Raw genomic sequence first — 13,214 nt, forward strand, 5'->3', positions numbered from 1 at the left:
TGTACAAGAAAACCAAACACCTAATTTAAAAAAAAAAAACAAATATTCTCTTATAAAAAACAAAACCCAAAACTTCCAACAAGCAGCTAAATTTTGCAAGAAATTAAATCCTTTTTCTGAATTAAGAGTATGTAACTAATAAGAAAGCCTGTTAAAACACGTAATAGCTAACAGATACATTTAAATAGGAGCTTAATTTCTTTTTTTTTTACTATCACAAAACCTGCATATTATGAGTCAATAAAAATGATAAAGTGTATAACTTTTTCATCATTATATTAATAAATATTAAACAAGTGTTAGATTAGATTTACAGTACCTTTGGATATTGTTTGACAGGGATCAGAACTCTCTCTGACAGCTTTATGTTTTTGTTGCTGATAACATCAAGATATTTCTTTTCTTCATCTTCCTTCTTGCCTTCTGAACCCTGAAATTTTTCCATTTCTGAAAAATATCACGAAACAGAACAATCAGTGACATGGTATTTGTCATCCTTAGCAAGTTTAAACTTACACATTGCTATCCAGGCTGTGCACTGAATGCCTGTGCTGTTTGCACAGTGACAGGGACTGCTGTCTTTAAGAGAAGCTGGAAGCTCAGCACGGAGGCAGAGGTGGCAGTCCACAGGTCACACCCCACAACTAATTCTTCCCCAGCTGAAAGGGAAGACAAATGATCTCAGCAGGAGCAGGAATAGATGAGGCTTACAATTCAGCTATCAGTCTTTTAAAGGGGATAACATCATCACAGCTTGATGCTTTTTGTAAATGTGACCTGCCAGAACTAAGTTGGATTATAACTGCAATGGCTAACTTTCAGTACAAGTACTAGAAAAGTGAAGAAACTTCTTGCTGTTACTGAGTTTCTATTCAAATACTTCTGAATTAGTCAAAGGCCATAAAAAACAAGACAAGGAAAAAAAGTTAACTCTTGCTCAAAAAAAATTTCTTCAATTAAGAAATGCAGTAAAAATATTTTTATATATATTTAATATATATTTTCTAATTTGTAAAACCTCCTAGAATTTACCAAAAAACCTTAAAAAAAGCCAAACAAAAAAAATCAAGTAGAATAGTTTTGAATTCTTTATTCCCTAAAGCTCTATAACCAATGGATAACAACAAATAATTGAATTCATCATCCTGCAAAGAACACCTTATATAGTGCCTGACAGCTCCCTGCCAGCCCAGGTACTATTGAAAAAGCTGCTTTTGCAGCAGTGACACTGTTGACAGCACAGAAAATGGCAATGCTTATAATGAGCTAATTATAACTGAATTATAGCTGAAAAGGGACAGCTGTGGGTCTCAGAAACACACTGCTTTCTAGGACCAGAAAGCAACAGTGGAAAGGAGGAACACAGCCACAGCAGGCTCTAACATTCATATACAAGTTTCTTTGACTTCTAACAAGCATAAAGAAAAAATGTGTTGAAAAGAACAGCCCATATCATGATTTGTTAATAAATGTTTATGCTGCTTTTATGAGATCAATTAATTTATTTAAAGCTTGCACTAGTAGACAGTTCTCTAATGTTGCAATCATAAGCTCTTTTAAAACCTCTCAGAGAACACACCTAAAAGACCTCAGCTGGGATAGACACTCAATAATTTAGGATTAAAAAGTTATTTACAATCACTAAAAGCATCAGAAGAACATTTCATTATCGTAAAATACTTGAATACATGTAAAAAATGTGGTATGTTGCATTCAGTAGAAGATTAATCTGGAAAGCAGCAAGCATCAATTAAGTAAGTAAAACACTCATTTTGGGCAGGTTTAATAGATAAAAACCTCTTTGAAAAATAGATCCAATGCAATCATACAAAGGGTTGTGCTATGGTGGTATAGAGGGGAGAGACAAAGGTGCATAAAGAGGGAAAAGTGTTACAAGCACGGTAAATACTAAATGAAATTAAGGAATTTTCCAAACGTATTGTGTATACAGTACTAAATCAGATAATTCTAAAAGACAGGTGGGGAAAGTCAATCTACATGTTCTATACTAGAACCACAAAAGTTTAAGTTGGAAAAGGCCTTTAAGGTAATCAAGTCCAGCTGTTAATCGAGTTCTGCCAAGTCCACCACGAAACCATATCCCTAAGTGCCACATCTACATGTCTTTTAAATACTTTCAGGGACAGTCATTTCAGCACCTCCCTGGGTAATCTGTTCCAATGCTTGATAGCTGTTTTTGTAAAGACATGGCTCCTGCTGTCCAACCTGAACCTGCCCTGACACAGCCTGAAGCTGTGTCTTGTCATCCCGTCACTACTTACTTGCCCAGGAGCAGTAACCAGCCCCAAGTGATGACAATCTCCTTTCAGGTAGCTGAAGAGAGCAATGAGCCCCCCTGAGCCTCCTTTTCTCCGTGCTAAACAATCACAACTCCCTCATATCTGTGCACCAGACCTTTCCACAGCTCTGTTGCCATTCTCTGAACATGCTCCAGGCCCCCAATGTCTTTGTAAGGAGCCCAGAACTGGACACAGCACTCAAGGTGCAGCCTCAGCAGTGCTGAGTACAGGGGGACAATCCCTGCCCTTGTCCTGCTGGCCACATTATTGCTGATACAGGCCAGGATGCCATTGGTTTTATAAACAACTAAACTCTTTGTCCTGGAAAGCTGAAGATTCTTAAAAGTCTGTATGATCAGTAGAGATGGGTACTAAAGGTTAGGACAAAATGCTCCCCTTTGAATCATCTACCAGGCCTTGAAACCAGAGGGAAATTCTGGATTCTGGGCACCCCTGAAAAGAGCCTGGCTCTGTCTTCTTTGTACCTTCCCTTCAGTTATTGGTACACATTGGAAGAGAACCCCTATGGAGTCTTCTCCAGATGGAACTGTCTGTAGACAGCACTCCCAGCCTTTTCCTTGTAGGAGAGATGCTCTGGACGCTTCATCATCCTTGTGAACCCTTACTTGACACTCCCCAGTATGTCCATCTCTACTTATGCTTGGAAGCTGCACACTGGACAGACTGCTGCAGTGGAGTATCACCTCTTTTGACCTGCAAAGTTGACTGAGGAGTAAGAAATGCCTTGAGACGGTTTATTCCTAAAACAGAACATAGGGCTGGATATTCACACGTGTGAATTCATATGAAGAATATGGCATTAGGATTTTGCCTGACAATGGAGCAGTCGTGTAAGATGAGCCATCTTGAAAGTTTTCATTCCTTGGGGCTGGAGTTTGTATCTTCTGGGTGTGAAAGCCCCATGATGTCAGCAGGAGCCATTGTGACACGTGTGACAACAAGCCTTTTGGATGCTTGGGGAAGCTCCGGAAGGCTACAGTGAACATCAGTCTGGCCTCCTCCACTGGGGACAGACATCTGGAGGTGGGGGGAAAAGGGATCCCCATCCCATTGTGTGCTTTCTGAGGGCACAGAGAAGATTTTCTGGACAAGGACACTGACAGGGCCTGGGGTGCTGGTCCCAATCTGCCATGAACTCACACCCTGTCTGGAGTTGCTGAGAGAGGCCAGGAATCCCTTTCCCAGCTTCCCAGCTTCTGCTTGCACATAACAGAGAGGTCAGTTACCATCAAAGGTTACCATCCTGCCTCAGGAGTTAGAACATGCCAAGACACCCCAGTGTCACTCATCTGCTCCAGGATGGTCCCTGGCATTGGTGGCAGCCCAAGTGCTGTCCTGAGGCAGAGTAGGCAGTTCTTTAATGCTTGACTTCAGTAGCTTCGCTACTGGCAGCAGACTGTGTCCCCAGCACCAGGGAACACACCAGCTTATCTCTTTGGTTTGCAGGGCAAAATGGCCTCAGAGGAAGACCTGGAAGGAAGTGGCACCTCCTTCCCTGCTAGCAGCACCAGCCAGGTGTCCCGGGCTGCACATCCAGGTGCTTCAGAGAACCTGAGGTGCCCAATCTGCCGGGCTCCCATGAATGACCGAGCCTCCGTGAGCTGGCGTCGGCACCCCTTCTGTTTTTACTGCACAGTGGAGTGGTTCCACAGAAGAGTGGACGGCCTGATACACCAGTCACTCTTCCAACATGCATTCCACACAGTGGGAGACAGTAACTCTGAGGTGCAGCCCACTGGGGAGTCCACCAGCTCTGCCAGCCATACACCAGGAGTGCGAGCTGGGTCCCGCTCTGCAGAAAGACATCAGCATCATTCCTCAGGACGCCAGCACCGCAAGTCTTCCAGCAGAAGCCGTGGTGGCAGCCGTGGTGGCAGCTGTAGGGGCAGGGCCCGAGAGAAAAGCCGCAGCAGGTGTCCAAGGAGGCATCACGGTGGCCGCGCCAGGCACTCAAGCAGCAGGAGACGGCAGAGCAGGGCTCGTGACAAGGGCCGAGCTCCAAGGACCCTCCCAAGGAGGCGCAAGCGCCGTCAGCAAGAATTCCAGGTCTCCTTCATAGAACCGAGGGCAGTGAGGAGCCGATCCCGGCAGAGGTCACGCAGCTCTAGCAGCCGAACACTGAGGGAGTATCTAAGGAAGATGGAACGCGATGAGGGACGAGCTCTAAGGCAGGACTGCTACATGCGTGCCTCTTCAGCGAGGAGCAGGCGCCAGCAGCAGCAGCAACGGGTTTCTTACAGAGAACCGCAGGTGGCAAGGAGCCGAACCCCAAGGAGGCTCCGCAGCACAATGCCCCTGAAGGAGAATCCAGTGAGGATGGAACACTATGAACGACAGCCTTCAAGCACTGAACATGCCTCACCAAGGGGGAGTGAGCACCTTCAGCAAGGAAGCCAAGTTCCTTTCATCAAACCACAGGTGACGAGCCAACCCCAGGGGATGGCCTGCAGCACACTGCACCAAGCACAGCAGGAGGATCAAAGGAGGATGGAACATGACGAGGGACAAGCTCCAACACCCGAAGGGGACACCCCAAGCTCCTCGGAGTGGAGCGAGCGCCACCAGCAGGGGAGCCGGATTTCCTTCACTGAACCATAGGTGGCAAGGAACTAATCCCCATGGAAGTCCTGCAGCCATGCTGGGCACAAACCTGGTAGTGCACCCAACCAACAAGGGAAGTACTGTATGGCCTGTTACCAGTCAGGAACGATACTGCTTCAGACAAAAACAGCCCCTACAACAATTGCAAAAATAAAGTCATATCCAATGCTCAAGCCTGGGGCCAAGGATCTATTTTCCATGACAAAATGCATCTGAAAATCTAAAGACATCCTTGCAAGGCCTTTACAGGTTAGGAGAATAACAGGCATGAAACTTCAGTGCTGCTTTTGTCATTCTTTGCTATGGTATCCACTTGTGTATAAAATTGGATACTGAACATTTTGTACGGGGGTGCCTTCCTATATTGGGTTTCCACATTTTTTTTTCTCCTTTTTGCCCTGGTACCAAATACACCAATGACTTATTAGGAAATCTCTTGTCCTTCCACACCTGTTTCCTTATGCTTTATCCCAAACATCCCCCAAAGTAACTTCTCCTTTTACCATTCTTCTCACAGTGTGGCAGTGAAGAGCTAAGCCAGTTTACAATTACTCCATCTCAAAGGCTCTGCCTATAATGCCAATCCAAATCTAATGCCTGGTAGAAAGCTTGTGAAAAGCTTTTCTTTCTCCTTCTTTAAAGACTTCAAAAATAACCCCCAAAGCCTTCATAGAGAAATTTGCTTTGGTGCTATGTCCTGCACAAAGCCTCAGGTTTAATTCCCAGAGCAGCAGTACAGGCTACAGGTTCTTCAAACCATGGCCAAAGATTATCAAAGTCATCAACAAACTGTGTTGTGCCAAGAACTGTTATTTTCAAGTAAGACTAGAGCAAAAAGAGAAGTCTTCTCAAAAGACAAAGGCAATACAGTAAATAATGGAGTAAGACAAACTATACTTAATTTTTGTATTGAACTACAGTCAGCCTTTACTGTGTACGCTCCATGTGTAACTCCATGACTAGGACCACCAAAGAAAAGAAGAATTAACACAGTCTTATGAAGGAATCCAGGCCAGGATCAAGCTGCCAACTTGCTGGTTCACAGCAACAACATGCAGCTAGTTGTTTTTGGTGTAAATTTTGAATTGCCAACTGCAAAAACTATGGTCACCTGCAACACGCTACAAAAGCAGAACCAATACCTTTAGTGAGATGTTGCACTCATTGCACCCCTCGTTAGCTTGTTAGCTTTCTGTGCAGTCACTGATAAATCTCCCAAAGGAAAAGAGGTGGCTGCCACATGGACAACTGACTTCTGGGAGACAAACCTGGCTCTTCATGAGCATATGGAATCATTCAAACCTTCCCACGTCATGAAATCTGGAGGGGCTTTCTTAGCTTGAGAGTGTTTTGAGTCAAAGAACCACAGAAAAGTGAAGGCAGGAAAGGACCTCCAGAGGCCATCTAGTCAACCTCCCCTGCTGAAGCAGAGTCACTAAGAGATAGTGGCCACAGCCACAGCACTTTTGAGTACATTCCTGCACATGTCAAAAAGGTCAGTCACCATCCTGCCCTGAGAGCTGGAACATTCCAGCGCACACTAGTGTCACTCACCTGCAGCATGGTCCCTGGCACTAGTGGTAGCACTGTCCCGAGACTGAGCAGGCAGTTCTTTCATGCCAGACTTCGGTAACTTTGCTGCTGGCTGCTGACTCTGTGTTCCTAGCACAGGGGAACGTGTGCAGCTGCTTACAGAAAGCTACAGGCTTTTGTACAGGATTTTGTGACCAGCTGTATTAGGTCTGCATGCCCAGTTTTGGAAGGGGAGGGAGCTACAGGGGTGGCTCCTGTGAGAAGCTGCCAGAAGCTTCCTCAGTGTCTGGCAGAGCCAATTCCTGGTGCCTCCAAAGATGGACATGCTGCTGGCCAAGGCTGGGCCAATTATAAATGGTGGTAGTGCCTGTCTGATAAAATGTTTAAGAAGAAACAAAACAAAAATGGTGGGGCAGTTGTAATTGCAGCCAGAGTGCTGATGATGTGAGAAGAAAAACTATGCAGACACCAAGGTTAGTGAAGAAGGATGGGGAGGAGATGCCCCAGGCACCAGAGTCAAGATTCCTCTGCAGACTGTGGTGAAGGTCATGGTGAAGCAGTCCCCCTGCAGCCTATGATGGTCCATGGGGATGCAGAGATTTGTGCACAGCCCATAGAGAAGGCCCAAACCAGAGCAGGTGGATACTTGGGAGGAGGCTGTGATCACATGGAAGACCTGAGGTGAGAGGGAGCCATGCTGGAGTAGCCTGCCCTTGAAAGACTGCACCTCGTGGAAGAGTGACCCATGCAGCAACAGTCTGAGGAGGACTGCTCCTGTGGGATGGACTCACACTGCAGAACTTCACTACTTCTTGTGAGATGGATTCATGCTGGAGAAGTTCAGGGAGAACTGTCTCCCATGGGAGGGACCTATAGTGCAGCAGGGGAAGGATTCCTGTCCCTGAGCAGCAGGAAAAGTTCCAGGTGATGAAGTGACCATTAAGTCCCATTACCTGTCTCCTTGTGCCACTGGAGTAGGAGGCAGAGCTGGGAAAAGGGTGGGGGCGGGAGATATTTTTAGAGTTTTATTTTACTTTTTACTATTCTGCTCTTTGTTAGCAATAAATTCACTCTATATGTCTAAGAGACTGCTTTGCCTTTGATGGGTGTTTTTTCTCAGTCCCTATCTCAACCCATGAACCCTTCATTAAATTTTCTCTCCTCTGTCCAGCTACAGAGGGGAGTGTGTGAGTGAGTGACTTTCCTGGGAGCCTGGCATCCACAGTCCGTGTCAACAAACTACACCAGAAATAGAATGTCCATAATCAACAGAATTCCTCCACAGACTGCAAACTCAAGGATCTCAATGGTACTTTTCCTGCACCACTGATCTTAGATAGAAAGCAAAAATAAAGCATTTCAAAACACACTTCATATATTTTCCACTCATTTTTGCTCTAACCATATAAAACCAGGGAGACATAGAGCAATTCAACTACCTCTTCCAGTATCAATCCTCAAATATCCCCCATTTTACCATTAACACAGTAATCCTGAACTTGCTTCTGTATAATACATGTCTCTCACCCCTCTTAATTGGAAGAAAACATGCATATATCAGTCATGAAAAAAGAGCCCCCCACTAGAGAAGTATCAGAGACAAAAGGACATTTCTACCTATATATACATATATATATATATATATATAGTGATAATATTCCCTATGAAAATTTATCTTGAGCTATCTCCAGACTTTGAACTGCAAAGTTCTGGAAATATTGTCAGCCCATTTATGTGAATTTTTTTTTTTTTTTTTTGAGGGGAGTAGCTTATTTTTCCTTCATGACTTTATAAAATGGCAAGCTAAGGTAGTAGCTCTTTTCCAGTATTCTCTGCTTTACTTTTACAGTGCCAATAAAATGATTTTAATTACACTTCTCTTCAAAGTCCTTGACACCTATTACAGAACTTCTCTAATGAATATATTTTTCTATTAAAATTATGCATTCCAGAGTAAAAACATCCTTATTCTACACTTAAGAGCCATGTCAAAACTCTTAAAAAAATAATGTTCTTCTTGTCAGTCAGTCCAACCCACCAAAAAAATTAAATCTACACAATCCCTTCTGCTGTCAACATTTGCCTCCCACTTAAAGGAATTCTGCAGCCTATCTGGCTTTTCTTGCCTTTGCATTTGCAGAACTGCACTGCTTCAATCAAGAATCATGGGCTGCTGTTAATAAGGTCAAGCCCTCCAAAACAACCATGTTTCTATTAATGGGAATGACTTCCAGAATGGGAGTATCACCAACCTCCTGCATGCATGCGCTATGATGTATACCAAGCTTATCTAGCACTCAAACAAGTATACTTTTTCTGCAGGTTAATGAAATAAGGTCTGAACTGCAAGAGGAAGAATAAGACAATGCCAGTGAAAAATAACAATCACTAAATCACTGACAGCTCTAATTTAGAGAAAGCATTTTTAATTTAAGGTTCATTTAAAAAAAATACACAGTTGGAACTCTGAATACCTAGAAAAGTGTTAACAAAAAGTCCCAGCATATTTTTAGAATCAGAAGATACTGAAAACATACATGAAGGCTCACTTTCTGCCCAAGGCATTGCATTTTAATTGAAAGCAGGGCTATTGGATTTTGAGTCAGGGAAAAAAAAAACAGATGGCTCGATAGTTGAACAAATTAAAATGAAGTTAATTCATGAGAAGGGAACATCCTAAGATGTTTCCAGTAACAGAAATGATACCCAAACCCCTAAGAATTGGGAATTTAAAAGTAAAAACACTGAGTGTCTAACAGTAGCTGGGACGGGTTATAAAGACAGTACAATCAGCCATGAGCACTGAAGAATTAGCCACTGGCTCACTATATTCCACCCAGAAACACATTCATGTGTTGAATTAACAACATTCATTTACTTTATGTAATAAAATTAAATAACACAGCTAGTTGAGATGATTCAGGGAGGATAATGGAATAATATTTATGTAATAAGATACAAGAAAGGCAATATCTCTGCCAGTGAAGAATTTAATACCTGTAAGATAATTGTGGGTCAGATCTACATGTTTATGTCATCTGTTGTAGACAAATACAAACTGAAGTTTCGTAACTGTATTAACTTGAGCTGAATCACCTCAGCTCTCAAGCAAGAAAAGTGGCTAGTAAAGTAATGCTCAGAAAGAATTCTGAAAGACAAGTCAAAAAGGAATGACAGAGACATGCAAAATCAGGCATGGAATGAGAAGGAACAAAAATGGGTATTTAGTTTCCTAGGAGGGGAAAGCATCTATTTGCCATGTTACAGATTGAAAAAAAAAAAAAAACAACAAACTTTTATGTATAGAATGTAATTATACAGGGGAACTGCTGAAAGCATTCATATTGATAAAATCAAGTATTTTATGGATTCTTCCCTTATTATTAGATTCTATCCCATAAGGCACTGAAGGTCTTTTCAACTCAGACACGTCTAAAAATACAGCATCCATTACAAGTTTAATTCATAATGCAGATATTTTTTATCGTTGGACTTCATGTCCATTATCATCTATGAGGCTGCCTGTTATACAGAACATAGAGAAGATGCAGAAAAGTGACTATATCCTTTAGTAGGTACTCATTAGACTGCTGGTGTGCGTAACACTGGGGCCAGACATCCCTTTTCTCCCCAGAACAGGAAAGACAAAGTGGAGCAAGGTCAGTGGAGGCCACTCATGGTCAGGGCTGGAGCACTTGCCCTGTGAGAAGAGGCTGAGAGAACTGGGCCTGTTTATCATGGTTAAGAGACAGCTTGGAGGGGTTAACAGCAGCTCAGCAATGCTGATGTTCCCACAGTTCCTCAAGACAGTGGTCCATATAATCCTAGTTCAGTAGCTGAATACACTCCTGTCCCAGTTTAGGGCACATTTGGGAGAAAATTTCCAGAGGGGTTCCTCCAGAAAACAAATTTAAGCGACCTCTCCCTTAATTGGTTTGGGAGAAGATTTCCTCAGAGAGAAGAGGAAAGAAACTGTTTATTTAACAGGCAAAGCACTCCCCAGCACAAAAAAAAGTGAACAATACTAAACAGCAAAACCTCTTGCCACTCTGAAGAGACGACAAATTCAGAAGAGTCCCTTCCATGGGTCACAGCCCAGCTCACTCAGGCTGTTCTCAGTCCCTCCGTGGGTCACAGCTCACTCAGGCTGTTCTCAGTCCCTCCGTGGGTCACAGCCCAGCTCACTCAGGCTGTTCTCAGTCCCTCCGTGGGTCACAGCTCACTCAGGCTGTTCTCAGTCCCTTCCATGGGTCACAGCCCAGCTCACTCAGGCTGTTCTCAGTCCCTCTGTGGGTCTCAGCCTGGCTCACTCAGGCTGTTCTCAGTCCCTCCGTGGGTCACAGCCCAGCTCACTCAGGCTGTTCTCAGTCCCTCTGTGGGTCTCAGCCTGGCTCACTCAGGCTGTTCTCAGTCCCTTCCATGGGTCACAGCCCAGCTCACTCAGGCTGTTCTCAGTCCCTCTGTGGGTCACAGCCCAGCTCACTCAGGCTGTTCTCAGTCCCTCTGTGGGTCACAGCCCAGCTCACTCAGGCTATTCTCAGTCCCTCCGTGGGTCACAGCCCAGCTCACTCAGGCTGTTCTCAGTCCCTCTGTGGGTCACAGCCTGGCTCACTCAGGCTATTCTCAGTCCCTCCACTGCTGGGAAATGCCATGGGCCAGGCCAGGCCTGGGGTGCCACAGGTGCCAGCTCCAGGGCAGCGAGTGCAGTCTCTGATAACAAACTCTACATCTCAGCCTCTTCACTCCTGGAACCAGTCTTAAAGCTGCAGAACTCAATATTCAACACCAACAGAACAGACGACTGGGGATACAAGCATCATAAAGTCACTCCAGGACAACTCCCACTACCACTGATACACTATCCCACGTAATTCTAGATATATAGCAACCGGACTTAAAAAAAACCAAACCATAACTACTTGTGATGAAATTTGCTGCAGGAAATTGATGGAGTCTTTCTCACCTCAGTAAAAATAACCAACCACAATCTAAAGGTCAGCATCAGCAAGTGCAGTATTAAGAAATTATCTGGGATGCATTTTGAATGTGATGACTTACTAAATAAAGTTGCTGGTAACATTTAAAGAGTGACAACAACGTTAGCTTCAATATACAGGTTTCTTCTTGCTTTGGAAAAAAAAAGACTATCATTAGTATTATAGAAAGACTATTAAAGGAACCAAATAATTGCAACATTGATTAAATATAATTTTTATTATATTGTTAAAAGGAGAACAAACCACTGGCAAGATTTTAAAGACTAAAGTTCTTTCAAAAGTGTCTTCGAAGTCAAACATACCTTTGGGGAGTTAACCTGCATAGGCTGTGCTGGAAGTTTGTTGCTTGTCAGCACTATTGCTTTAGCTATGGGGTGCAGTTCACTAAATAGCTGTTCCCAGTACATTTCTCCCTTCTTACCTCACACCTTCAGAGCAGTTTAGACGGTATTATGAATGTCACTAGTTGGATGAAAGGCAAACCTGAAAATAGTTGGAATATTTTTTATTTAATCCTAGGTTTCTTCCATCTGAGAATGACTACTCATAAAAAGAAGAAATACAGAGCATGAAGATTTACTCAGACAAGTAAAAAATAAGTAAAAACCAACAAAAACATCACAAGTGTACTTGTGAATATATCTCTAGGTGTCCTTGAATTTAACACCCTAGAAAACTGCGTTGCTATGACATGTAAGAAAAGGAAAGCAGATATTTGCCAAAGATTCTTGTAGTTTCTACTGTGTCGAAGTTTATTCAACAAAACACTTCAGGACACACTGAAGTATTCTCAGAGATTAATCTGAAGAGAAAACATCAGTGCTGTGCTACATATTGTGTGGTGTGGAACAGATACGTAGGGGTGAAAGATGAATCGATCAATGAAATCGCGGTAAGTCCACCAGTAACATATTTATTACCTATCCCTGACTATCTGAAAGCTGCTGGTATTCTTGAGTGGGTTGCTCTATACTCAGCTGGAGTAACCAGCCAAAAGGAAGCTTTTCTGTCTCTTCACAGTTTCTGGGAATTTTATTTTACTCTCTTTAGTCCTAGAACTTATTAGCGATAATAATGTCTGCTATTCTGCCCTCAGAGGAAGACAGAGATATAAACCAGCAGGCATTTTTTTCCTTTCTGCTCTTTTTTAGCCTTTTTTTAGATTTTTCTGTACTGTGAGGTAGAACAGCTGCAGAATAAGACTGATGGCTAGAAGCTCACAATATTGAAAACTATGAAAAGATGCTATATACTGAAGTGAAGAACCAGTATAAAATTTTGCTTGAAGTTCAGGCTTCTCACTGACCTCTCCTGATTTTCCAGTTAGCAATAAAAACTAATGAGCTGATAATCTCTGCTCAGACAGTTATCAAAGTATTTCAAAGGAGTCTACAAAGCATCAAAATAATAGTTTTCATTTAGGATGTGACTTCAGAAAATCATCTGTATCTGAAAGACTGACAGGAAAACTGAAGTTCAGAAGAGATGATGATGAAACCCCAGGTAAATGCAAGGAATTTGCAGCTGAGAGGTGGGAGAAATTTGAATCTCAGAGTATGACCTTTGCTTCCTGGTCTGCTCTGTCAGCAAAGAACAGCTCTGACTGCCATACAGACAGGAAAATACTGAATGTATTCAAATATATAAAACAAATAGTTCAAGTTTTTATTTATAACTGGTAAAAAAGCACAAAAGAAGGAAACAAAACATTCACTGCTGATAACTATTAAATCCACCTGTCTACAGTGACATTCTCTTAAAC

The 13,214-nt window shown here is 43.0% G+C and overlaps 2 protein-coding genes across 3 annotated transcripts in view; one reads left to right on the forward strand and one right to left on the reverse strand.

Annotated features, from left to right (window-relative positions):
* Positions 1–13,214, reverse strand: part of KHDRBS2 (KH RNA binding domain containing, signal transduction associated 2) — a 330,971-nt gene that overhangs the window by 267,386 nt on the left and 50,371 nt on the right. Inside the window, exon 2 of the mRNA XM_056488316.1 lies at positions 320–447. Within this exon, the coding sequence (XP_056344291.1) occupies positions 320–447 (128 nt within the window). The remainder of the gene's footprint in view (positions 1–319; positions 448–13,214) is intronic.
* On the forward strand, positions 3,183–5,199 carry LOC130251585 (serine/arginine repetitive matrix protein 1-like). 2 transcript variants are annotated; one of them, XM_056488315.1, is made up of 2 exons: positions 3,183–3,344; positions 3,768–5,199. In XM_056488315.1, the coding sequence occupies exon 2, from the start codon at positions 3,774–3,776 to the stop codon at positions 4,917–4,919; it is 1,146 nt and encodes a 381-aa protein (XP_056344290.1). In that variant the 5' UTR covers positions 3,183–3,344; positions 3,768–3,773; the 3' UTR covers positions 4,920–5,199. The 2 variants fall into 2 exon arrangements, with proteins under 2 accessions (XP_056344290.1, XP_056344289.1); XM_056488314.1 differs by having other exon boundaries at positions 3,270–3,538.

Source organism: Oenanthe melanoleuca, chromosome 3 (genome assembly GCF_029582105.1).
Source record: "Oenanthe melanoleuca isolate GR-GAL-2019-014 chromosome 3, OMel1.0, whole genome shotgun sequence".
Lineage (NCBI taxonomy): Eukaryota > Metazoa > Chordata > Aves > Passeriformes > Muscicapidae > Oenanthe > Oenanthe melanoleuca.